Below are 25,996 nucleotides of genomic sequence, written 5' to 3'. Positions count from 1 at the left end.
ATTTATTTTTAAAAAAGACACTTAGGGGCTGGCCCTGTGGCCAAGTGGTTAAGTTCGCGCACTCCACTGCAGACGGCCCAGTGTTTCATTGGTTCAAATCCTGGGCACGGACATGGCACTGCTCATCAAACCACGCTGAGGCAGCGTCCCACATGCCACAACTAGAAGGACCCACAACTGTCGGTGTCGCAATCCAACGTACACATCAGGATAGATGCGGAGAGGGCTGATGGCCACTCTGAGTTTATTATAACCAGCATTTCAATATATACATAGCTTACATCTGTTAAACATACACAAGTGTTCCGGATGAAGTAATTAGCAAATGCCAAGAATTCTTAGCGATTTCTCAAGGAGCCCTCCCTTGGCCTCTGTTTTGATATTATCATGTTATTGCTGTGCTCGTATACTTTCTCTCGGAGCATGCAAGGCCTCCTAGGCAATGGCCCCTCCTGCTCCCGATATCGTGTCTCCGTCTGTGCCCCCGGGCGGCCGATGCCTGTCTTAGGTTGCCTCCCCCTGGAGGTCTTACCCGTCATTGGCTAACCGGCCTTCTCACCTCCGGGTCACAGTTTGTTGGCAAGATTTTTCCAGTGATTATTAACCCTTCCTGTGTCAGGGGTGGCTACAACAACAAAGAATATACAACTATGTACTGGGAGGCTTTGGGGAGAAAAATAAAATAAAATAAAATAAAATCTTTAAAAAAAAAAAGACACTTAGGCCTCTAGTTTCTAGGCTCTTTCACGCATGTCTGACAAGAGATACCATTTACCAAAAATCTTATAGCTAGTAAGCATAAGAGGCAGATTTAAATACACTCCATTCTGTCTCCCTAGAAAAAGAGATAATTATGAGAGAAATAAGGATCCAGGAGAAAACAAAAGTTTTTTGACTACAATTAATAAAAGTCTATAGATCAGGACTCTTCATCTAAGAATTATACAATTTTAAGGGACAGGAATAGTTATATGTGTATGCACAGACATACACACACATTTATTACAGAAAGTGAACCATAGAATTTAAGAAATGGAAGGAACTGTAAATGAGAAAACTTCAGACCCACACATGGGTGGCCATGTTAAAATTTGTGCCCAGGAGCTCTGATTCCCAGGCAAATACTCAATCCAGGACTAAGAATTACGTGGTTTTCTTCAGTATTTCAAGTCTCCGGTCAAGATCTTCAAAGTCAACTTCTTCAGAATCATAAGGGTCAATGGATAGGCTTGCTTGAGGTTTTACATCAGGCACTTCAGGCAGTATAAAGTTATCAAAACCGATCTTGGCTCTTGATTCTGGCTTTAGAGAAGTTTGGGGGTTGAGTCCTGGACCTGTTCATTTCAATAATGTAATTACAAGTCACAACAATAAAGTCCTCCAGAAAGAATTCCCAGCCTCAAAGACAGTAGCTATTATTGATTTTGAGAGTACAGCACATAATATGGCTGGAAAACTGGACAATTCCTCCATCATGCAAATGGTGGTAGTGGTTACATTTTGTTCACAGTCTTATTCAAGGGCAATTTGGACTTTTTAAAAAGGCACAATTTTTCATAACATGTGCCAGGATGATCTAGAGTGGTAGTGGTTTAAAAACATTTTTTTGTGTTAAACATCTCTGAGATCCACATCCACCTTGAAAACTGTTAGCTACTACAAAGGAACACACTGTACCCCTGGTAAATCACTAATAAACTTCTCTCACCAATGGGGGAATAGTCTTATAACTGAAATATCTTCAATAAATTTCAAGCAATTCTAACTTCTACCAGCATTCCCTATACTTACTAGGAACCAGGGAAGAAAGCAAATCATTCTTCTCATAGGAGGCATTCTGAAAGAAAAAAGACCACTGGGAAGTAATGGGTTTGAATTCTAAACACACATTTTGTTCACAGTAAACTTTCCATAAATATTTCTTAAAATTAATTTTATCACAGTCAAGCTTCCTTCGTGTTTAAGGTTAAAGTTTTTTTATGCCTTCTAGAAATGAGCCTTAGAGTGACTACGGGTTTTGCTTCCTCTGTCACCTATAGCCTCATACAAGAATCAGGAAATCTTTTATCTTTGAGTCTGGAGATGCTAGTTGTGGAAGATGATTCAGTTTAATAAAATCAGAGGACCCTTTCTCCAACAAATAAATGGCAAGAAAAGAAGGAGAGGCAGGAATAAGGAAGTGCTAGAGATTAAAAGATTTGAGACATAACAAGCGAACAAAATATGTGAATTTTTTTGGATCTTGATTTCAACAAAATAACTATAAAACTCATTTTTGAGACAGGGAAATTTAATATGGATTGAGTATTATATGATATTAAGGAATTATTTTTCATTGTTTTGGGCATCATAATGACTGTTTTATATTACAAAAACAAAGAGTATGTGTTAGAGTTATACACTGAAGTATTTACAGGAGAAATTATATATATAATGTTTGAGATTTGCTGTAAATTCTTTCTCTCCCTCCCCAAAAAAAAGTGTTAGGAAGAGAGAGATAGATGAAATAAGAGCAGCAGTATGTTGATAACTGTTGAAAATGAGTGATGGAAATTCATTATATTATTCTCTCTAATTTGGTATATGTTTAAATTTTCCATAAAAAAGTTTGCTTTGCTTTATTTTTAAATCAGAGGACTTGCATTCCAAGAGTAGAAGCTGAGCAATACACAAGGTGTGGTTCAGACAGATAATTTCAACCAGGAAAATCAGAGTTAAACTATGTCTGAAATATAAAATCTTAAAAAAGAGCTTCATGGCGTCAGAAATACCTAGCAAAGAGAGAAGAAAAGAACAATTTCTCCTTACCTCATACTGAAGGAACAAGGAGTAAAGAAAATTAATGCCTATGGCTCTCTAGTTTTCACTTATTTGACTTCTCCAAATTTGTGTGTACAAAGTTATGAGATTTTTATACTGTTTTCAAAAATAAATTGTTTTTGCTACAAATAAATTGAATATATCTAATCTGAAACATGAGTCTAAGCCACTGTACATTAAAGACTTTAAAATTTGTCCAGCTCATAAACACGTTCTTTGCAATCTATATTATGGTACTGTCAAGAGGTTGATGAAAGACTGTAGCCCTATTTTCTCATGAGTTCAGCATAAAAACACATCAAATATCAGCTAAATGATTACAAATATGCCCCTCAACCTTAAAAAACTTCACAAAGATCATTTTACCATTCAAAAGGCCCATTTAGAAATACATTCTAGCACTATTTGTAGTCCCATCCCAGATTCAGTTTCCCTATCCGTACTGACCTGTCTTTCGGGAGGAAGGGAAGAAAAACTAGGGGCTGGGGATGGCACAGGTAAGGGCCCTGGTACAGATATTGGTGATGCCCCAAGTGTAGGACCAGTTCCTGCTACAGTCCCACCTCCTCTGTCAAGGGCACCTTTCTTGACATCCTTGGTAAATCCAATACTGATCAGGTCTGCTGGGCTTTCAACCTGAAGTAAGAGGGAAAGAATCACATTGGGTTCTCAATTTATTACACATTTGTTTATTACATACCTACTACATGCCACGCACTCTTGGAAGCACAGGGGAAGAAACGGTGAGCAAAGAGACATGGTTCCTGCTCTCGTGAAGCTTAGAGTCTAGCCTAAGTCAATGACAGGTACGGCCACCTTCAGGTTTTCTGGCCCATGTGCTTCATCTTTTTCCCTCTTTCAATGACTATGTTGTAAGAACCTAGGAGGTCAGACACTGGTACACCAATAAATAAGAGCTAGATGTAAATATGCATAGATATGTCTACAGGAAAGTTCATCAAACTTCAGCAGTGGTAAACTCTGGATTTATTCATTCACTTGACAAAATCTATTGACCACTTAATGTAAACCAGGCACAGTACTAGGGATGCTACAGTGAACAAAATAGACAAAAGTCCCTGTCCTCATGGAACTAATATTCCAGTGGGAGAGACAGATAATAAACAAGATCACTAAGTGAACTGTACAGTGTGTTAGATAGAGATAGGAGAGAGAAAGAAAAAATATAAAGCAGAGAAGAGGGAAGAGGTTGACATTTTAGAGAAGGTAGCCAGAAGGGCCGCACAGAGAAGGGAACAAACATTTTGAGTACAGACCTGAAGGAAGTGGGGGAGGGACCAGGCAGATAGCTAGAGAACAAAGTGTCCGGAAGTACAAAGGTCCTGAGGTGAGAACCAGCATATGTGTTTGAAGAAGCACGAGGAGGCCAGTGTGGCTGCAACAAAGTAAACAAGGGGGAGAGTGGAGGGAATGAGGCCAGAGAGAAGAGGGGAGAGTGTGTGTAGGCAGCCTCGTTGGTTATAGGAAAGACTTTGCCTATTATTCCAAGTGAAATAAAAAGCCATTGGAGGGCTTTAAAAGAAAAAGAGTGATGTGATCTGACTTAGGTCCTAACAGGATCTCTGACTGCTATATTGAACTTCAGCTAACGGAGATGAGGAGTAGAAGCAGGAAAAACAGTAAAAGGATCATCCAGGCAAAAGATTATTGAGGTTATATCAGGGTAGTAAATGCGTCAAGAAGGTGAGTGGATCTGTCAGCCTGGAGCTCATATCAGCCGAGAGGCCTTAGCAAGTGAGATACATGTGGAAGTCCTCACCATAAACATGGAATTGAAAACCATGATATTGGATGAAATCACCTAGAGAGTAGGGAAGAAAGAAAAGAGGTCCAGAGCCTGAGCCCTTGGCACATCACTGGTGGCATTTCCTGTGGCTTTTGCTTCTTCACAGTGCCTTTCTATATTGTCTAAATTTTTCCAATGTGGCATTTTTTAACAAACCATGTAACTCTTTGGAAGAGAAAAAAAGAGTGAAAGAGTCCCTATCAGGAAACCCTCAGGAGCAAAGCATCAGAAAAGACAAGTGTGCCCCTTAACCACAATCCAACATGGCACATGCTGCCCCAGCAACTGGAAGGCATTAGGGAGAAATCTGTCATCCTAAAATAGTCCATGACCACCTTTTGGAAGATTAATCCACTCTCCGTGACAATGATGATGATGATAAAAAGCCAAATTTGATTATATTTGCTTCATGCCAAGCATTGCATTTAATTTCCTTGTATGTATTAGCTCATTTAATCATCTTAAACACTTGTGCTATTTGTTAATAACTATTGTTATCCCCTTCTTAAAGTTCAGAGAACTGAGTCTTTGAGAGGGTAAGTCACTTGCCTGAGGTCTCATGGTTAATAAATGGTGGAGCGAGGTTCTGAATATGGGTTATTTCACTACTGAACGCATACTCTTAACCAAGATTAAATGATAGTGCCTTGTGCCTTCGGATTTTGTAGCCTTTATTCCAGAGCTCTTTATTAAAATGCAAAATATCCCTGTGACAAAGCTGAGATCTTAAGAACTAAAAATGTTTTATACACTTCTGAGTATAACACTTTAGGTGCCTTTATCTTTGTTTTCTACTCTGTTGTTAACAACTTAGAAGGGTCATCTGATAGTTAGCAGAAGTCAAGTTCTGTTAGGAAAAGTATGTGGGCAGAGAAAAGGTGCAAATGTCACCTGCTTTACAATCCTGCCACATTCCTAAGTAGAAAAGCTACTCTGGAAGCCACATTCCTAAGTAGAAAAAATCTTCTGGTACACAATAAGAATCTCAGCTTTAAGTCAATCCTCCCTTCTTGAAAGTACTCACCATATTGGTTGCCTTGGATTTATATGGCACATTATAGTTCTTAGCAATTTCTATCAGGTACTGTTCCACTAGAACCTGGGGTAGAGTGTTCACACTTAATTTACACATTAGCTGCAAAATAAAGAACATAATGAATTTGGTCACACACATACCTACAAGATAAGAAACAAAAAAGGGTTTAGGTAGTCTTTCACCTTTGAATCATTGTTATTCATCTTTCTAGTCTCTGTAATGTCAGATGTATGATTTTAAAAAGATGTATAATGGGCCTGGACCCATGGCTGATTGGTTAAAGTTCTGCACACTCTGTTTGGGCAGCCCGGGTCTGTGGGTTTGGATCCCAGATGTGGACCTACTCCACTCATTAGCCACACTGTGGCATTGTCCCATGTACAAAAAAATAGAGGAAGATTGGCACAGGGCTAGTCTTCCTCAAGCAAAAAAAGAGGAAGATTGGCAATGGGTGTTAGCTTTGGGCGAATCTTGCTCAGCAAAGAGAAAAAAAAAAAGATGTATAATTTAGCAACAACAAGGTAGGGCCCTGATTGTATCATAAGACAGTCTTGTCCTGGGGTGAAGGGATCTCAAACCAAGTAGAATAAGAGGAACAAAATAAACATAAGAAAAAACATTTTGAATCAAGAATTCTGATTTTATGACAAGTACTTGAATTATGTCAGAGGTGATATTCAACATATTCAAAAACCAGTACAGCAAGGCACTAACCAGTCTGAATGTACACCCTGAATGATGAGAATGTCCACCAGCCTGAAACAAACACTTCAGCCAGATCTCTGTGTCCCAGCTGAATGTCTGTCCTGAATTATGTATGCGTGGTCATGCTGTGAAATATTCAAAAGTTGAAACTTCAAAGTTGCATTAACTTCTTTCATATTACTAGGCCAGTTAAATTTAGGAAAAATGTATACTTCCTTAATAAAGAAATCAGCTCAGAGTCAGCCCTGATGGCCTAGCAGATAAAGTTCAGCTTGCTCCACTTCCACAGCCCAGGTTCAGATCCTGGGCATGGAACCACACCACTCATCTGTCAGTAGCCACGCTGTGGTGGCAGCCCACATTGAAGAACCAGAAGAACTTACAACTATACACAACTATGTATCACGGCTTTGGAGGGACAAAGAAGAAAAAAGGAGGGAGATTGGCAACAGATGTTAGCTTAGGGTGATTCTTCCTTTGCAAAAAAAAAAAAAAATTTTTTTAAAGAAATAAGCTCAGTTTTCTTGATCTAGCTTTTTGATAAAGATTTGAGTTCTCTAGTCCAAGATCTTCATCCAAGTTGCTCTGATTCCAATGCAAAACATTTCTAAACATCTTTCAGTCTGCACAAAATTACATGTTCTGAGCTTGTTCAGCTTTTCCCAGACTTGAGGTTTAGAAAAATGTGTGTCTCTGGAAATGGTACTACCCGAGAGCTGACAGTTCCAATCTCATTGGTTCGACACAGTTGACCATATTCTTGGCTGTACTTTGCACACAGCTGGTTAGATACCTGCAGCAAACCATCACCAAGAAAGAAATAAAGGCAAAATTCATGAAGTTATGGTAAATTTACTTTAGATAAAGAAACACCAAAAGAGCAAAAATCACTTTCATCTTACCTCATTGGAATCGTGTTCTTTTAGCATCAAAACAACAAGAATAACAAGTGCTTTGCCCTGTTTTTAAATATCTGATAAATGTGAAACTGAAAACTTTTAATTCTAAGCACTATAAATTATGGCACCCCTCTCCCTCGCAAAACAAACCCAGTTTCAAGTTTTATTTTTTTAGGTAAATTTTGTTTTCCCACCATTGCCATGAAAAAAGTATTCATTTTTCACTTAAAGACTAACAGAACAAAATACTTTTTGGTTAACCTTTAAGAGAAGAAAGGATTCCCCAAATAATCCTACAATTCTGAATGAGTAACACTAGTGATATCCTCATCTACATTCATTGTACAGGCAGTTAAAATTCTTCAAACTTACTATTTTCAACTCAGGCACCTCTGACTGGAGGCGAGGAGCTGCCCAGATTAGTGTAGATATGGCTTCAGCCAGACCAGAATCCAGTTCCCTAAGGAAAGCATGAAATTATGAAATTCAGGGCTTACGTCTCCCTGTTTTCCCTACTTCAAAGGTAGCCCATGGACATGTTCAAAATATAATCTTAAATGATTTTTTAAAAATGAAATTAGAATATAGACCTATATGTACATATATGTAAATATGAACATAGATATACACGCATACATGTGTGTGTTTATACACATACAGATATACGTATATAGACTGAAAGGAATATACCAAAATTCTTATTTCCAGATTTGGTGATTATGGATTCTTTTGCATCTGTACTTCCCAACTTTTCTACTACAAGTTTATACTGTATCTTTACAGCTCAAGGGGGGAAAGACAACTATTCAGCTCTAAAAATGGCTCTCTGGAGTGACATATTCTCTTCAAGCAGGGCTAGTTCTCCCTAGAAAAATTAGACACAAACTTCTTTGATACAGTCTCAACAAGTTAGAGCCCACCCTCTTCCTCACTAGGTGACAGGGATGCCCTGACACTCCTTTGAGCCTGAGAAATGACGCAAGTTCAACAGATCTCACTTTGTGGCCTGGATCAAGCCAAACCGAGCCAGCAGCAGGTCACAGTACAGCTCCAGGATCTCCATGGCCTCCACAAGGTAGTCTTCTCGGATAATGTGCTCCACTCGGATCCCAGCTCGTTCATCCTTGCCGGCAGCCAGATGGTCAGCAACCTCCTTCCTTGCTTTCTGGGCCTGCTCGGCTGCAGCACGAAGCACACATACAGAAAAATGAATGTGCAAAGAGGAGTTTGTTGAATAAAAAGGTGGGTTACATGATAGTGTGAAACAAGGTTTTTATTTTTAAAAACCCAAAAATATCCACAAGATATACCATATATGCATAGACAAAGTTACCAGTGAACGAGGTCAGTGGTTCTTCAAGTGCCATCCCTAGATCAGCAACATCAGCATCATGTGGGAACTGGACAGAAATGCAGATTCTTGGGGCTCACCCCAGAAATACTGAACCAGCAGCTCTGGAAGTGGAGCCCAGCAATCTATGTTTCAACAAGCCCTCTGGATTCTCACAGCTGTTACAGGTTGAGAACCACTGCTCTAGGTGGTGCTTCGACAGGTGATCTTTATTTTATCCTGTCAGCTAAACTTTATGTTCTAAAATATTCCACATGGGGCTGGCCTGGTGGTGCAGCAGTTGGTTAAGTGCGCAAGTTCTGCTTCTCAGTGGCCTGGGGTTCGCCAGTTCGGATCCTGGGTGCGGATCTGGCGAGGCTTGGCAAAAGCCATGCTGTGGTAGGCGTCCCACATATAAAGTAGAGGAAGATGGGCACGGATGTTAGCTCAGGGCCAGTCTTCCTCAGCAAAAAGAGGAGGACTGGTAGTGGTTAGCTCAGGGCTAATCTCCCTCAAAAAAATAAATAAAATAAATAAATAAAATGTTCCATAGTGAATTGTAATAAAAATATTAGTTATTTGAAAAAGGAGAATGCACGAAGTGTTCTGCATTAAAAAATGTTTTCATATATAAAGTTCCATTTGATCCCTGAACACCTGCGTGAAGTTTGTACGTTATTTGCATTTTACAGCTGAGGAAATTGAGATTCTGAGAGGTTAAATGGCTTGTCTGTGGTCACATGACTAGGAGTGACAGGTTGAATTGGAACTCAAGCCCAAATCTTCAGCCTGCAAACTCCTATGCTTTTTCACCACAGTGTGTCATAAAATAAACAAGTAGAGTCATGTTGAAGTAACAAACGTAACCTGTCCCAGGCCAAACCACCATGATACGTAAAGTCTTACCATCTTGTGTTACCAATTCATGACCGACCCTGGGGAATTAGGCTCTTCAAAAGTCAGGAAAACCTGAGCCTCCAAATTATATACCCTGTCTATCCACTATACCCTAAAAATGATGCCCACCATCTAATGGTGAATAGACAGAGCTACTCTGTCATTGTAAACAAATCTTGACATGAGACTGCATTTGAATCTGAAATAAACGCAAAACTCAGTTCTTGGAAGGGTGCTCAGTTAAGCCCAAAGTAGGAAAATGTTCTTTGCCCTGGACATCACAGGGAAAAGAAATCACAGTAGAACTAGACTTGTTTCTGATAAACGCTAAACTGCTATTCCACCAATATTAATCTAGGCACATATTTACTGTGTGCTCAGGTTAGAATTTGTGTTACAAATAGAACCCTGAAGTGACAGAAGGTCAGGATTATTACGTCTTTTTAAAAAGAAATAAATTTAGGTAAGACAGGGCTAATTCACCTCATTTATCTCAAATCATTCAGGCATTCCACATTTAAATGTCTTCCTTTGTAAGAAGAGGATAAAATTTATCTGGATAATAATATGTATCACTGGATTGTCAGGATCAAATCGCACATGAGCATGCAGTTTAAAATTCACAAGTTCTGTGTGCACCATCATTGTCATCCTCATTGTTCATGGTAAAACAATGGGTAACACTAGGTTCGCCTACGTTCCATTTGTTTTGGCTACTTTCCTTAGGCCTCTGTTATCTGAGTAATATCCAAACTCCCTCTGCAAGATTTGGCTAAAGAATGCCCAAAAGTCATTTTGGAAGTTTGAGTAACAGCTGCTTCTCTACCAATAGATTATGGCAATTCAACAGTAAATAGTGCTGTTTACAGAGCACTCAGAAAACTATATTTACATGCAATACTTGTTTCACCTGAACCTTCCTCATAATCAGAGATCATCAGTTTTGCAGTTTATTGAGGGGTTAATGGCTCATGTGACCCACTGGAATGAGGAAAGAGCAAAAGGCAACAGAAAATAAGTTGAACTTAAAGAAAGAAGACAACATGTGTCAGTCACTACCCCTACTCATGGGTGTAATACTGCTTGAGCTGTCACCTGATAGAAGAAATAGCATTTTGTGTGTGTGTGTGTGTTGGAAGAAAGGTGAGGAAGCCTTTTCTGGAAGGGCTCTTCCAGAAAAATTTGCCTGAGAGCTTAAACTTAATAGCTATAGCACATTTGAAAAGGCTTGACTAGATAAAATCCTCTGCCTTGGTGGAGAGAAGTCCAGTAATATGGACTTTTAAGCCTTTGGAAACTTTTAAATGATTTGATCACTATACTAATCATTCCCACATTCCTACAACTCAGAAACATCCCTTTAAATTCCAAAGTTAGTAAGTAAAGTCTTAGGAGATATATCACCCAGGGTGGTGGGCGAATTGCACAGTGATCTAAGAGGCAGCCTGCTATGTTGCCTGGAGTATTTACTCACTTTTCTTTTTTTCCAGGAGTTTTAGGCGATTGACAACCAGTTGCAAGTTGACCCGAAGGCGATCAGCTTTGAAAGGAGAGCTGAACATGATTTCACCACAAGGCACGGCAGCTTGCAAATCACCTTGCTGAGTAAGTTTCCCAGAGAAAGAGTTATCAGTGTCACAGGAGCCCTCATTTTTCCACATCTACTTTATTCATTCAAGAAGCCCCATGTAAGGAATTCCTGGCTGCTCAGTAACGTCCTGAATGCACTTGCTTCTCTGTGGACCAATTTCCCAGATATGACTCTTGCAATTAAAATAAGGGTTAGGTTTCCTTCAGTTTATTCCAATTGTTAGTGTTTTTTACTGAAACTTTTGAGAGTTCTGCAGGAAGTTTCTGACAAAAATGAAAGTCTTTGGCAAGTGTCTGAGGAAGTATACAACAGAGGGAGAGTTCCCTCCTCAAAGGACATATCAGTCACTTATGGGAAATTGTAAGACCTTCTTCTAGATAAAATATTAGTGAATTTGAAGGGGAAATCCCCATCGAAATCTAGAGAGGTCAAATAACATTAAAAGCATATGGAAATGAGGACACAGAATTGTTCAAAGAAGTAGATAAAACAGAAGCTTGAAAATTTCACATTTCTACATTTGGACATCTAGAAAAGGTCTTGAAAAATAATCTAATACCAGGCACCAACAGGTTTCTAGGGAAAGTTAAATCTGCTATGTATTTCTATAATTTCAGTGTATGCTGGAATTAGTCATTTCTGCCACTGGCATCAAAAGATAAAGTTCCGTTCCTAAAATGACACCTTCACATGCAGAAGCATACAAGCAGGAACATGTGACATTATAAAAAAAGCCATCTACTCCTGTTGTTATGACACATATGGTTTCCCAAGTTACCAGCACTTCTCTCTGGTTTGATCCCTTAACGTCAAAAAGAGTTGGAATAGTTGTCTGAGCTTCCCCTGCCCGTACTACAGGTCTCAAAAAATTACTGACAAGAATCTAGACAACACGGAGAGCTGGTTTGAAACTCATGCCTCCTGAGGGTGAACAATAACCAGCACGGCAGGGTTTTGTCGTTGTCGTTGTTGTTGTTGTCTTCCTTCCAGCACAGGAGCTCAAGCTCTCCCATCACACACATTCAATCTACACACATCAGAGGAATTCAATAGGAATCCAGGGAAAGGGAACAGGTGGAGAAAACAGATTGAAGTTTAACTTTTCAGTCCCCAAATGTCCCAAATACCTTTCAAAATCTCCTTTCACTTCATCAGTTCTTAAAACTCTGTGGAAATAAAAGAAACAAAACAAAACTTGGTCAGGGCCAATCTTCCTCAGCAAAAAAGAGGAGGATTGGTGGTGGGTGTTAGCTCAGGGCTAATCTTCCTCAAAAAAAAATTTTTTTTTCAATAAATGAAAACTACATTAGTTTACTTATCACTAATATTCCTGTCAAACTGTCACTATGGAGCTTCCTACCGTCAATACGTACCACCAAAGAAATGAAGACTTCTTGGAGTAAAGAGCTCTACAAGATGATTCAGCAGGGATATGACCCACCCTTTTGAGACTACAGCACCAAACCAGGAAATCACCTGTGTTTCACCAATCAGAACATCCTGTTTTTTTAATCAGACATGCTTTTGCATCACATAATTATGTTAATGGCTGTTAGCCAAAAAAACTTTTTTGCTTGCATCTACCTGTGTCTGCCCTTTCCACTTTGTCTGAAAAACCAGCTCTCTGAGAGTGTATCTTGATCTGGGAGAAATTGACTATCCTTAACTACACCTGGATGGTCCAAGGGTCTCTATCTTGACAGTTTTAATGCCAGTTTAGTAAGCTAAGGAATGAACTAGAAACCAGAATGCCAGTTAGTGCTAAAACGGAATCACTGAGCAACCACGGGACTTCCTTCTTGGCCAAACTGAGAGACAAAATGACTGTTATGAATAATATTAACATTCACGAAGCAAAGCCCTCTGCTGATTTAGATGGCAACAGATCAGTAGCTTCACTATGTTTTACCCACTGGTGCAAGGTGTGTGTGTGTGGTGTTCAATAATTTTGATGATCCTTTGTGCCCACCCAGGTGAGAAAAAAAAATGGTCTTCCCTAGGAAGAATCTTAAAGACCATATACTTTATTAGTATTTTAACTTACTCATTTTAATATTCTAAGAAAATATTCTCATAAAAAATTCAAACAATAAGTCCCTTTTCTTTCTTTTGGCCACGACCAAATTCCATTTTCTTCTCCGGAGATAGCCAAAGTTAACCCGTTGTTGCATATCCTCTACTCCTTTTCTGTACAGACACAGAAATACATGCAACTGTAATTTATGTCTTTTAACTTTAAATACATGATATCACACTGTGCACGTTCGCTTATTTTTTCACTTAAAATCTTTAAAGAGCTCTCTTATCTACATTTGCTCCCACTCCATCTAGTTCAAGCTCCTCATTTTGCAGAAGTGGGAACCCAAGTCTAAAGTAGTAAAATGACTTTCCTAAGGTCAGATAGCCACAGAGTAGGGATCATAGCCCAGCCAATACTTTCTAACTCAAATGAAAATCAATTGTTGTTGGCGCTGCCCCAGGGCCAGTGGGTAAGTTCGTGCATCCCGCTTCAGTGGACCAGGGTTTCTCTGGTTCCCATCCTGGGCCCTGACACGGCACCACTCATGGGCCGTGCTTGGGCAGCGTCCCACATAGCACAGCCAGAGGCACTCACAGCTAGAATGTACAGCTGTGTACTGGGGGGCTTTGGGGAGAAGAGGAAAAAAAATAAAAAAAAGAAAATGAATTGTTATTGGACATAGTTTGCAGAAATGGAAAGGAGAAAAATCCACTCCGAATCCAGTCTCTCCAATAGTTAAACCTATTTTTCTCGGTTTAGTTTGTATTTGTATGCAAAACTACTTTTTTACATAGATGTAATCAAAGCACAGATTCATCTGGTGTTAATTTTTTCTCCACTTACGTTAATCAGATGTTAATATTACTATGAAGTCGACTAGTTAGTTGGCAATGAATGGTGACCTAATATTTCATTGAGTAGTCAAGCTCTCTTCCCACTAAACCAAGCTGCTTCCCACTTTACCAAGCCCCTTCCTCTCATTCCTCACAGACTTTCAAGGCTCCTACTATTTGCTTCACCTTCCCCTAGATCCTGGCTCTGGTCCATTATCACACCCCTCAGAGGCCCCTCAACCCTTAAAGAGCTCCCATCTCCACTCTGGATGTCCAGGCATGTCCTTAATCTCTTGGGCCCGGGTTGCCTCCGGGTTCCCGAGGTTCCCAAGGGGAGGCTTCACAAGTCAGGCCCGGGAAGACCAGGAAATGAGGGTCTCTGATGGCCACGCCCCAAGGATCTGTCTGGGAACCCCCAGAATTTACTAGAGAGATTGCGGAGTCATTGTGGGTTCAGGGTGAGGGGGCCGGGCCCAACCCTCTTCCCGTGACCCGGCCTCGAAGGAGGAGTTAGTTTTGCCACTGGAGACAGCGCTGGGCGAGAGGGGCGGTTGGCTAGCGCCCTCCCCTCCGGGGTACTGTTGGGCGTCGCTCTCTGGCCCAGGCTGTGACGCAATTTTCCCGCGCCGGGGGCGGGACGTGCTTGACGCCATCTCTGGGCGCCCGGTTGGGGGCGCTGGGTGTGGGGCGGCTCCGGGGCCGGGGATGGCGGCGGCCGTGGTTGCAGCGGCTCCGGGACGAGCGAGAGGAGCCCGAGGAGCGCCGTGAGATGGGCCGGTGAGTGTCGCCGGGAGTGGGGGCCGCTGACCGACCTCACGGAGGCCAAGCAGGCCTGGGCTCGGAGCTCCAGAGGAAGTGGCCCCCCTGAGCCCGTTGCTCCGCCGGACCGGGGCCCGAGAACCGCGGACCGAGGGAGCGAAAGTGGCCGCGCCTAGACCCCCGCGCGCTTCTCTCTGGCCAGGCCCAGAAGGCGGCCTCAGGCCCCGGCGTCCCCGCGACTGTGTCTCCGCGGGCCGGAGTGTCCGAGTCCTCGGGGCGGGAAGAGGCCCCCAAACAAGGAAGCATCGCCTGCGGGGCCTCGCCCCTGCCCCTCTGCTTGAAGGGTCAACTCCCACCCTTTCAACGCAGAATTCCCAATTTCCAGCCCTACCCTTGTTGGAGCAAGGATTTCGGATCATGGGAAGCCATAAGCTCTAGTCTCTTCCAAGCTCCTGTCTTTCTGGCAGGTGCACGTCTCGCCCTCAGCGAATTCAGGTCTCGGGCTGTGTTTAGCTTCTTGATTCCGGGCTCTGCTGACAGCGTTGGCAGCTCTGCGAATGGTCCCCCTTCCTCCTTAGTTCGGTTGGGGTCACAATGCGTCTTCCCCTTGAGAAATCCTCATCCTTCAGAGGCCGAGGTTTCAGATTTCCAAATGTGTTTTGTGTTGTGGGAACCTAGTGCACAAGCTTGGCTCTTTGTTGTCATTCCCTCAGACCTCTTGCCTCTGTCAGTCCTTTTATTAGCCTCTGTTTGGCTAACCCCTCAGTGACCTAGAAGCAGGTTTTCTTTAATGTTTTAGGTGCAGGGAGCAAGGATCATTCTGGGATTGAAAGTGTGACCCCAATTTCTATTGGGAATGAAGGAGAAAGATAACTGCTTTTCAGGTACTGGAATTCAGGCAGAGAAGGCATGCAATACTTCTACCCGCTGTGTAATTTGTTTATGTAACTAAGAATTTGTCTTCCGCCTTATTTTCCCATCTCATCACCTTTTTTTGTACATCCACACTTTGCCAGTCTTTTTTCCCCCTCCTCAAAGCCCCAGTACGTAGTTGTATATTCTAGTTGTAAGTCCTTTTAGTTCTTCTATGTGAGCTGCTGCCACAGCATGGCTCCTGGAGCCGAGCCCAGCTACCGAATTGGCGTGTGCTGAACTTTAGGCCATCAGGGCTTGTTCCACACCTTGCCAATCTTAAGAGAGAAATATTGCTTTCAGTTTGGTTTGAGGCTTGCAGTGGTTTTTTAGGACCTGATCAGGATAGTGGGTAGTTTCTCAGAGTATTAATCAGTACTACTTTCTGTTTTCAGAAATTAAGGCTCCATTCTTCAGTGCTTGATGTTTCTGGCATGCGTATGTTCGCATATTGATAGTTTACTGTGAATTTTGTTCCATTGTTAACTACATGAGGACCAAAGCAATGTTTTCACTTTCTGTCACACCTGATTCAGTACTTGGTACCAAATTGTCACTCAGAAAAGTTGACATACACATGAGCCCAATTTTTTACCCTGAAAATCTGTTAATAAGGTTTCCCCCTGAGTGACTCCCCCTTGACCTCTTTTTCTGCCCTAGAAACATAAATAATTGTTCTTTTCCCTCTAGTGCTGCTTTTCTCATTTAAATAACCTCCACATGTGTTTTCATCGGCCCTGAATAAAAGTGAAATCTGTGAAGTTGATTTTTCTAGCTTCTCCTTGTTCGGATGGGAACAATGTTGAGTCTTCCACTTTTATTTGTACATTTACCTGAAATTGAGATCTGAAGTAAATTTAACCTTTGTGGGATGGGTACAGGTAGAAAATGAAGAATATGATATTAAGGAAAACAATGAAGTTCGACACATGGAAAATTTTTTCCAGGGATGTCTTCCTACAAATTAGAGCTTAAGAGATGACTTTTTCTCTATTCAGTTGCCTGGGCACTCTGGACATATGTGCTGTCACCTCTGGGGAAGAAGACAAGGCAGGGACTCCTGGGCTTTAATGTCTTTCCGGCTTTGAAATTACCTTTCTTCACGACCCTGGAGAGGCTCAGGGGCTAGGCTGCTGCTTACTTTATTCCTATTTCTGTCTTCTAGGCTTTCAAGCCAGGGGGGAGGACACTGCTTCTTATTACAGCTGCTCAGAAGCACCACTGGAAGCTCAGGTAATACAGGCGCTTTGGATACATTGTTGCAGAAAAACATCCAGGATTCAACAGTGGAAAAATAGAATGGAGTATAGAAGTCTCTTTTCTGATTCAAAGAACTGGAGCTTGATTGGAAGAAATAGGTGACAAAGTTTATATGCATTGACATGTTCAGACCAAAAAGATACTTTATGACAGTGGGCAAAACAAGTATGAAAGGTGACAGTAAGAGAAAGGGGAGAGAAAACTATCTTATGAATCATATAGACCCTAAGATAGTAATAAACAGGTATGTTTGGAGGAATGGAACCAGAATTTTAGGAAGTGGTTTCCTAGAGGAGACCTACAATGGAAAAGGAGCCATTGGCAAAAGAAAACACAAAGGAAAAAAGAAAGAGAATGAATGAAGAAGGCAAATTGAAGGTGGTTAGTGAGAAGAAAAGAAGTCTTGCCAGACTAGGGAACAAGAAGTATACATGAGGTGAGAAGTGTTTTGTTGTTCTTTGGGGAGGAAGAGAAACAAATAAATTGTAGAACACACCAGTACAATCACTGTCTCCATAGGGCCCAAGTTGAATGTAGTATATTATGGGGCAAAGAAGATACTAATTTCCATAACATGTTTGGGAAACAAGGTTGAAAAAAAAAAGACACAAGCACCCTCAGGACTTATTGACACCTGGGTCCTTGAGGTAGCGGTGATATAAGGCAAAGGTGAGTTTAGCTAGGCCTGGGGCCGGGGGAGTGGGGATAGATGAGATCATAACTCAAATTAGGCTGGGGACAGGAAGCGAGGATGAGGTCATACTTTAGGAAAGAAGATAGCACAGTAGTCTTTGGTGGTGAAAGGAGAAACTTAGGAAAAAGAGCCAGCAGCAAAGACCATGTGTTCAAATCCCCCTTGGGGGAGAAGGCTGAGAAAAGTCAAGATCCCCATCAGAGGCATGACTAATCATGAAGCTGTTGGTTTCTCTGGGGTTGTAGAGCCCACAGGTTATTTATGCATCGTTGAATGCTTGTTTTTGTAGCTCTTTGTGGTTTCCCTGACTGTTTCTTTCATGTCCTAGGCTGGATGAATGAGGGGGTAACATCCTTGCGTGCCCCTTTCTCATACCTCTTTTTTTCCAGTGGTCTCCTTTGTTACGTCTTCCTCCATGCGCACAGTTGCTGCTATTTCGTTTGACTTGGTTCACCCCTAGGTTACTTTTCTTTGCCTCTGATTTGTTCCCTAGCAGATGTGGGCACCCCAGCCAGCAGCAGAGAGGGGTGCAGGGGAGCCACAGAGAAGCCCCTTCTGATGCCCCAAGGAGCAGGCCGACCCCTTCCAGGCTCCAGGAACACCACAAAGCAATATGAAACCTGTTCATGAGAGGAGTCAGGAATGCCTTCCACCAAAGAAACGAGACCTCCCTGTGACCAGCGAGGATATGGGGAGAACTACCAGCTGCTCAACTAACCACACACCCTCCAGTGATGCTTCTGAATGGTCCCGAGGGGTTGTAGTGGCCGGGCAGAGCCAGGCAGGAGCCAGAGTCAGCCTGGGGGGTGATGGAGCTGAGGCCATCACTGGTCTGACAGTGGACCAGTATGGCATGCTGTATAAGGTGGCTGTGCCACCTGCCACCTTCTCCCCAACTGGCCTCCCATCCGTGGTAAACATGAGCCCCTTGCCCCCCACATTTAATGTAGCGTCTTCTCTGATTCAACATCCAGGAATCCACTATCCCCCAATCCACTATGCTCAGCTCCCATCCACCTCTCTACAGTTTATCGGGTCTCCTTATAGCCTTCCCTATGCTGTGCCACCTAATTTCCTACCAAGTCCCCTCCTTTCTCCTTCTGCCAACCTCGCCACCTCTCACCTTCCACACTTTGTGCCATATGCCTCACTCCTGGCAGAAGGAGCCACTCCTCCCCCACAGGCTTCATCCCCGGCCCACTCATTCAACAAAGTCCCCTCTGCCACCTCCCCACCTGGACAGTTGCCACATCACTCAAGTACTCAGCCACTGGACCTCGCTCCAGGCCGGATGCCCATTTATTATCAGATGTCCAGGCTACCTGCTGGGTACACCTTGCATGAAACCGCTCCAGCAGGTGCCAGCACAGTTCTTACCCCTCAAGAGGGCCAGTCTACTCTGGAAGCAGCCCCTGCCAACGGACAGAGACAGCGAGAGCGAAATTTAATAAGACGGGAAAGTGAAGCCCTGGACTCCCCCAACAGCAAGGGCGAAGGCCAGGGATTGATGCCAGTGGTAGATTGTGTGGTGGATGGACAGTTGTTTTCAGGTTCTCAGACTGCGCGGGTGGAGGTGGCAGTGCCGGCACACCGAGGGACCCCAGACACCGACCTTGAGGTTCAGCGGGTGGTTGGCACTTTAGCTTCTCAGGACTATCGTGTGGTGGCAGCTCAGAGGAAGGATGAGCCCAGCCCCCTCAACCTGTCCCATCATACCCCTGACCATCAGAGTGAGGGGCGAGGGTCAGCCAGGAACCCAGCAGAGATGGCCGAGAAAAATCAGGCCCGAGGGTTCTACCCTCAATCCCATCAGGAACCAGTGAAACATAGACCTTTACCCAAAGCAATGGTTGTAGCCAATGGCAACTTGGTGCCCGCTGGAACTGACCCAGGCCTGCTGCCCATGGGCTCGGAGATCCTGGTGGCATCAAGTTTGGACATGCAGGCCAGAGCCACCTTCGCAGACAAGGAGCCAACACCACCCCCCATTACCTCCTCCCACTTGCCCTCCCATTTCATGAAAGGCGCCATCATCCAGCTGGCTACCGGGGAGCTGAAGCGGGTGGAGGACCTCCAGACCCAGGATTTTGTGCGCAGTGCCGAAGTGAGCGGGGGGCTGAAGATTGACTCTAGCACAGTTGTGGACATTCAAGAAAGCCAGTGGCCTGGATTTGTCATGCTGCATTTCGTGGTTGGTGAGCAGCAGAGCAAAGTGAGCATCGAGGTGCCCCCCGAGCACCCCTTTTTTGTATATGGCCAGGGTTGGTCCTCCTGCAGCCCTGGACGGACTGCACAGCTCTTTTCTCTACCCTGCCATCGGCTACAGGTGGGAGATGTCTGCATCTCTATCAGTTTACAGAGCTTGAACAGTAACTCAGTTTCTCAGGCCAGCTGTGCTCCCCCAGGCCAGCTGGGTCCCCCCCGAGAAAGACCTGAGAGGACAGTCTTGGGACCCAGAGAGCAATGTGACAGTGAGGGGAAGAGCCAGCCATCAGGTGAGGGCTCCCGAATGGTAGAGCCCTCACAGCCGGAGCCTGGTTCTCAGGCCTGCTGGCCAGCCCCAAGCTTCCAAAGATACAGCATGCAAGGGGAGGAGGCACGGGCTGCACTGCTCCGTCCCTCTTTCATTCCACAGGAGGTAAAGCTTTCCATCGAAGGGCGTTCCAATGCAGGAAAATGAACCTCTCTCCCAGACCAGGACTGGGGCTTTACCCCAAAGCTGGGCCTCACCGTGAACAGGCAGAGGATTTGCACATGCCGAGCAGGGAATGGCTCTCTTGGCAGTGAGACTGGGGGGAAAGAGGAGGCATGAAGGCAGCCTCCCAAGACAGGGTCTGTTGCTCATTACCCCATGGCATCCTTTCAGGACAGCGCTAGAGGGTGCTGTGATGGGGAGCAGCAGCCTGGGCCAAGGAGGGAAGGGGGTGCATGCAGGATAAGAAACATTCCAAATATCAGGGCCTCCCTGTTCTTTCCTCCTCATCCCTAGCTCCTGCAAGGGGAAAGTCAGGCTTTGGGAGCAGGTGGCAGAGGGAGGGAGCAAAGAAAGAGCCAAAAACGATGATCCACAGCTTATAGTAGCAGTTCAGCTGTCTGAAGTTTCTTTTCCTTTCTTTTTTGTGGTGAGAGGGCAGGAGGCCCCATGGTTGGAAATAAGAGGGTTCCCACCCAGAACTCTTTTTGAGAGCTGTGCACTTTAAAGGGTAATTTTGTTCCAGATGTCTCTGGCTGAGTTTGTGGGGGAGGAGCACTCATCTACAGGACTCTGCTTGATCCTCTGCTTCAGCTGTTTCCTATCTCTCCCCACCATTCCTGCCACAAGGCTTCTAGCACCAGGAGAGAGAGAAGCCCCTCCAGGCTTCAGAGTGAAGTACTGCCTTGCTGAGCACCCAGTTGGAGGACTTTGGGAGAAAGACCTGATGGCCAGGCTGACCGGGCTCTAGGCAGGGCTTCTGGAAAGGTAGCTGACCCGACACAGCTCCTACTCAGCATGCCAGACCCGCTTTGAAATTGTACTGAGTCTCTAGTTGGTGATGGTGACTTTTCAAAGAACCAGTGGATCCTTTTCCCCAGGCCCCTCCACCCCTCCTCTGTCTGTCTATGTTGTGCCTAAGTGCCTGCACTGCTCCCTTCCTTCTGCTGCCCTCACTGCTCTGCATGGTGTCTTGACCTGGACCTAATTTGTAGCTGCACTGCCTTTCCCCTTGTGCAAAATTGGTTTTGTCCACTCTGACCAAGACCTCTAGTTTTTGCTGTGTAGGGGTCTCTCTGGTTTCCCCTTCAGTTATATTCTCTATTTTTAAAAACTCAGAATCATGTCGTCTCCTCTTCTGTAGCTGAACAGCTTGGTGGAGAAACAAGAAGGGAACTATGCCCTGAGTCAGGGCAAATACAACTGGCTGGGCAATACCCATCCTGGTGTTTTTACACAGCCCTTTCCATCTTATTCCACTTCCTCTCCCAGCATTCAGGCTTCTCCAAGCCATCTCCTCCCACAGCCAGCTCTAAGGTTCTGGGATAGTCTTGATAAAATTTTAACACCTGAAGTTTCCTAGATTTTACTTTGTAGTGGAATATTCCTCTGCAAAGAGTATTTTCAATCTTAGTTGCATTTGCCCCTCTGTGTGTCTTAAACCCACTTTCTCTTCACAACTTTTAGCATCAGCTTGAACTGTGGGATTCCACTGGGTATTGAGAATTAGGCTCCCCTACTAGCTTCCAGGTGGGTGGGTGGGTTTTTTGTTTGTTTTTTGGGGTCTTTAGACTCTTGAAGCAACTCAGGGTATTGTCCACTCAGTTCTGTGGTGAGGCTTCTCCCAGGGTATGATCCTGGCATTTCCTTTAGAGGTGGACTGGCCGAGGCCTGTCCTGTCCTCAGGAGTTCCAAACCTCTGAGGTCTGATCTCTGCTCTGTCAAAGACTTCAGGCAGGTCTTGTGACCTCTTGCTCTTTCACTTCCTCCCCAGCTGCCAAATGGGGATAAATAATCTTACCTACCTCCTGAGGGGAGGGGGAGTTCTGAGAATGGAGTCATTCTTAGTGTTCAGGTGCTAAAGGTTGTTCTCCTGGGGGAACAAAGTGACTGAGACTGGCTTGTTTGCTACAAGCCCTACACCCCACTGTTTCATTCCTTGAGAGCAGTTACCTGGCCAGTCAGCTTTTGGAGGCCCATCCCAAGGAAGCTGCTGACCTGACCACAAGTACTTAAGTCTCTGGTTCACCTCAGAACCAAACACCAACCCTGTCTGGTGAACACTCAACCTTGTACACAGTTGGGATCATGTCCTTTCCTTTCTCTGTCCCCCATTCTCTCTAATGCTGCTTTATCTGGCCTGTTTCCTACAGTGGGGGCCTGTGGGGCTGAGTCTTGAGGAAACCTCTCAGATGACAGCCCCAGGAGAAGGCCTCATCTCTTGCTGTTCATAGCAACTCATACCTAGGGATTATTGTTTGCACGGGTTTCTCAGAAACATCCTTCCTCATAGGAAGGCTTATCAACTGAATATAGTGACATGCACACAGTAGACACTCAAGAAATGTCCAGGGACACCAACTGAGCTTCTTCCTTATGGGAGCAAACATATATCTAACCAGATACAGGCCAAGTAGTTTAAATCAAATAACCCTCCACTTCCCAGCCTGGTAACTTCCACTTAATCCTGGAAAGAGAAAATCTTGTGAACCTTGGCAAGTTGGGCCCTGACTTTTCTGCTGCTGTTCCTTCCTCTTCTGTCTCTTGCTGGTGAAGCAATACCAGTAGCTCCCCTAATACCGTGCCATGCATACATAATATAGTAATACTTGATTTTGCTGAACTGCAGAGGTGTCTTGTAAAGTATGGTCTCCCAGGAAAAGAAGCTCTGTGCTCTAAATCTTAGTTAGAGCTTGTGGCATTCCCCTTACCTTTCCCCTCTGGTTCAGTCTTTTCTTTCAGCCATGAGAAATGAGTAACTTAACGGTGTGTCCATTCTTCCTTAGGAATTTCATAAGTTCACAAGAGACCTAAGAGTGGATTTGAGAAAGTGAGCATTTTTGTGGGAACCTGTCAGCTTTTGGGGAATGGGCAATTGAGGAAGGCCAGAGCCAGTTCCTTGTCATTGGTAGGACATTTCCAGAGTTTGGGGATAGAAAGGAGAAATGCTGACTCTGGCACTAAACGGAAATGCCTATACCAATTTGGGAGTAGGGGAACCAGGTAAAGGACAGGTAATACAACCAAGTCTTAGATCATCCCCATCAAGATTAGTGTACACGAGGGAGGGGGAGAACAGGGGAAGGGGACCTGGGAGTTCAGAGCTGAGCACTTGTACCCAATGGGAAGGGGCCCCAGCAGATCTGGACTGACCCTTCCACACTCTTGGTCCCAGTTGGTCTTAACACCAAGGGCTTTGGTCTGTGCTGCTTTGCCACTGCTGCTGTCTGCTCACTGTCCTGCCTGCTGCCCTTTATAGCTCCCTGTCCTTCCATGTCTTTGGCTATGTAGATGAAATCCAGGCATCCTGTCCCTTCTTACATGTGCAAGTGTTACTTTATAGCAAAGTCATGTTGAATAGGGATAGTATGAAATGCTGCTGGTGGGCTGGTGAATCCAAAGGGAACTGGCTTCAGTGCTTGTTGGGAGCCCTTTGGCTCCAAATATCTGACTGTCTTGAGGGAGAAACAAGCAGGTCCTATTAGTGGGGTTTTCTGTGTATTAATTTCTTTCCTTTGTGATATCTTGTATCCTGTTTTAAAAAATAAATGATGGGGAACCAGATTAGGGCCTGTGTCAGCATCCCAGGGAGATTCATCTGGCTCCAGTTATGTGGATTCTGGGGTTGGAAGAGGGCTTGGAGTTTGACTAAATAATAGCCCCATAAGTGGGGCAGTTTTATTTTTACCAGTGGACATCATAGGAGATGCACAGGGTGGTGGTATGGTTTAAACCTGCAACAAGCAGGCATGTTGAAGAGTTGAGTGATCACACTGGAGATGAAGGGTGGACATGGGTTGACTGGGAAAGAGCCTGGGTCCACTGGAGTAAAGATAACCCAATTAATTGGCCATGGGAGATTAGGTCACATTCTTAAAAGCAAAGTAAAGTTTTAGGGAGACTTCTTGGTCTCCTAGGGCTAAGTTTACTCAACCACATTGAAGCTACAGTACTTTCCAGATGGGAAAAAAGTGTACACTACAGTTGAAGAGCTGAACCATGCTAGGTTGGATGTTGACCAGGAATCTATTAGCCCTTTGCTAGGAAGCCTTCACCCTCCAGCTTCCCTGGGGTAGGGAAGGCCTCCCACATTATGCAATAATAAAATAAGCATCTGGGTCTTTGTAGCTGTCAGTTACTCTTTCAACTCTAGGACCCATCTTTGGGCCATAAGCCTGGTCTGGGCCTAGGATGACACTGGCCCTCAAGATGCTAGAGTTGACTGCATTCTCTCCTTACCTGCAGACTATGCATAGTGCCTGGGGCGGAAGGAGGAGAGGTGGTGCGGTTTGTCCTGCTGAGCCTCCCCAGCAGGAACGGTAGTAATAAATGCACTTTTCACACTAAGGTTTCTTTATTAGTTTTCCTGTTAAGCCTAGATCCTCCCCCGGTAGATTGCAAACTCAAAGTCTGTGTGATCCCAAAGCCATTCTACTGCAAATGCTCAGCAGTGAAGATGGCCTCAAATTGGGTTCCTGTCTGCAGTGTGTGTGGCAGCAGCCCATGTGCCTTTACCTATTGTCAAACTGGCAAGCATTTATTTCTGTCTTTGACTGTCATGGGGACTGAGGTTCTTCAGAGAGAGACAGCTGATGACACAGTGGTTTTACACCCACTCCCTGGACAGGGAGTTTGCACGTAGTTCTGAGCTGTGAGTGGTTAGTGCATTGCTGGTGTTGCTAAAGACAGGGTTCATCCCTCATTTGCTTGATACATTCAAGAGAATCTTGTGTTGGGGAAGAAACTGACTGTACTCGTGGCAAACTTGAAGTATTAAAAAGAGGGCTGTCCCCCACAACCTTCCTAGTCACACAGGATCCCTGTAGCCAAAACAGTATATGTTCCAGCTGCAGAGAGCAGACTGCTCTCAGCTTGCACAGCACCTTAGGGGAGGGAAGAATATATTGATAGGGAATGGGGTGGAGAAAGGAGGATGGGAACGTTGTCATCCAGGTGGCTTTAGGGTCCTGAGGAGTAAAGAAGGACTGCACTGGGGAGGGCTGGATGGATCTGATTTGCGTAGGAGTTCCCTGTAGATAAATAACTGATCCCCCAACTACTATCCCCAGTATGTAATGGCTGAATTAATATGTAATCAACTGCATTGTATCTAAAGCCTTAGAACTAGTCAGGTGCTCCCCCCACCCAATACCATTTCTTACCCTCTAATCCTACCTGATCTTTAACAAAGCATTAATAATTCTAAGGATAATCTCTATTTTGTTGTGCTTTTTTGTAACTGTTTTAAATAAATCAATTTGTACTGTATATTTGTACTTTTGTGAGATCCTTTTTGCTGTTTTACCATTTTAAGTCTCTGTACTTGGCTACACACAGATTGTATTTTTATTGTTAATGCTCTTATGGATACCTGCATTTAACTTGTGGATTATGTAAACACAATATATATCAATATCTATATATCTATATATCTATCTATATAAACTACTAGCTTTTCCTTTTGGTGTTTGCGCCTTCTTCCTATCCCAGCCTTAGATGGTGGCTGTTGGGTGGGGGATAAAACCCTTCCTGGGAGAGCTTGTAATAGAGAGCAAATGGTGCCCATCTACATGTGGTGGAGTCGGGGCAGATTGTGAAGCTAGTCCTGTAGCAGGTCTGCATATTCTGTTGGTATGTATTTCAGAGACCCAGAAGTCTACCTGTAGATTTGGATACTAGCACAATCAACCACCACAAGGACCTGTAGATGTTCTCACTGTTGGCCTTTTCTCCAGTTCTTT

At 44.0% G+C, this 25,996-nt stretch overlaps 2 protein-coding genes across 8 annotated transcripts; one reads left to right on the top strand and one right to left on the bottom strand.

The window, feature by feature from the left end:
• Nucleotides 1-211: 211 nt before the first annotated feature.
• Nucleotides 212-15,225, bottom strand: LOC106830902 (IST1 homolog). Of its 6 annotated transcripts, none has more exons than XM_070500521.1 (10): nucleotides 15,089-15,225; nucleotides 12,213-12,251; nucleotides 10,969-11,095; nucleotides 8,266-8,446; nucleotides 7,640-7,727; nucleotides 7,078-7,161; nucleotides 5,652-5,762; nucleotides 3,268-3,456; nucleotides 1,792-1,837; nucleotides 212-1,334 (listed from the first exon to the last, which is right to left on the bottom strand). In XM_070500521.1, exons 3-10 carry the CDS (start codon nucleotides 11,054-11,056, stop codon nucleotides 1,144-1,146), a joined length of 978 nt encoding a protein of 325 aa, XP_070356622.1. In that variant the 5' UTR covers nucleotides 11,057-11,095; nucleotides 12,213-12,251; nucleotides 15,089-15,225; the 3' UTR covers nucleotides 212-1,143. The 6 variants fall into 6 exon arrangements, with proteins under 6 accessions (XP_070356622.1, XP_044617674.1, XP_070356623.1 ...); XM_044761739.2 differs by lacking the exon at nucleotides 15,089-15,225 and adding an exon at nucleotides 12,459-12,559; XM_070500522.1 differs by lacking the exons at nucleotides 12,213-12,251; nucleotides 15,089-15,225 and adding an exon at nucleotides 12,462-12,540.
• On the top strand, nucleotides 14,573-25,531 carry ATXN1L (ataxin 1 like). Of its 2 annotated transcripts, none has more exons than XM_014840790.3 (3): nucleotides 14,573-14,715; nucleotides 16,775-16,842; nucleotides 18,060-25,531. In XM_014840790.3, exon 3 carries the CDS (start codon nucleotides 18,177-18,179, stop codon nucleotides 20,241-20,243), a length of 2,067 nt encoding a protein of 688 aa, XP_014696276.3. In that variant the 5' UTR covers nucleotides 14,573-14,715; nucleotides 16,775-16,842; nucleotides 18,060-18,176; the 3' UTR covers nucleotides 20,244-25,531. The 2 variants fall into 2 exon arrangements, with proteins under 2 accessions (XP_014696276.3, XP_014696277.3); XM_014840791.3 differs by having other exon boundaries at nucleotides 18,057-25,531.
• The last annotated feature ends 465 nt before the right edge of the window (nucleotides 25,532-25,996 follow it).

The sequence above is a fragment of the Equus asinus genome, chromosome 28 (assembly GCF_041296235.1).
Source record: "Equus asinus isolate D_3611 breed Donkey chromosome 28, EquAss-T2T_v2, whole genome shotgun sequence".
Classification (NCBI taxonomy): domain Eukaryota; kingdom Metazoa; phylum Chordata; class Mammalia; order Perissodactyla; family Equidae; genus Equus; species Equus asinus.
Note: the sequence above shows the minus strand (reverse complement) of the source record. Positions and strands in the feature narration are given on the sequence as shown.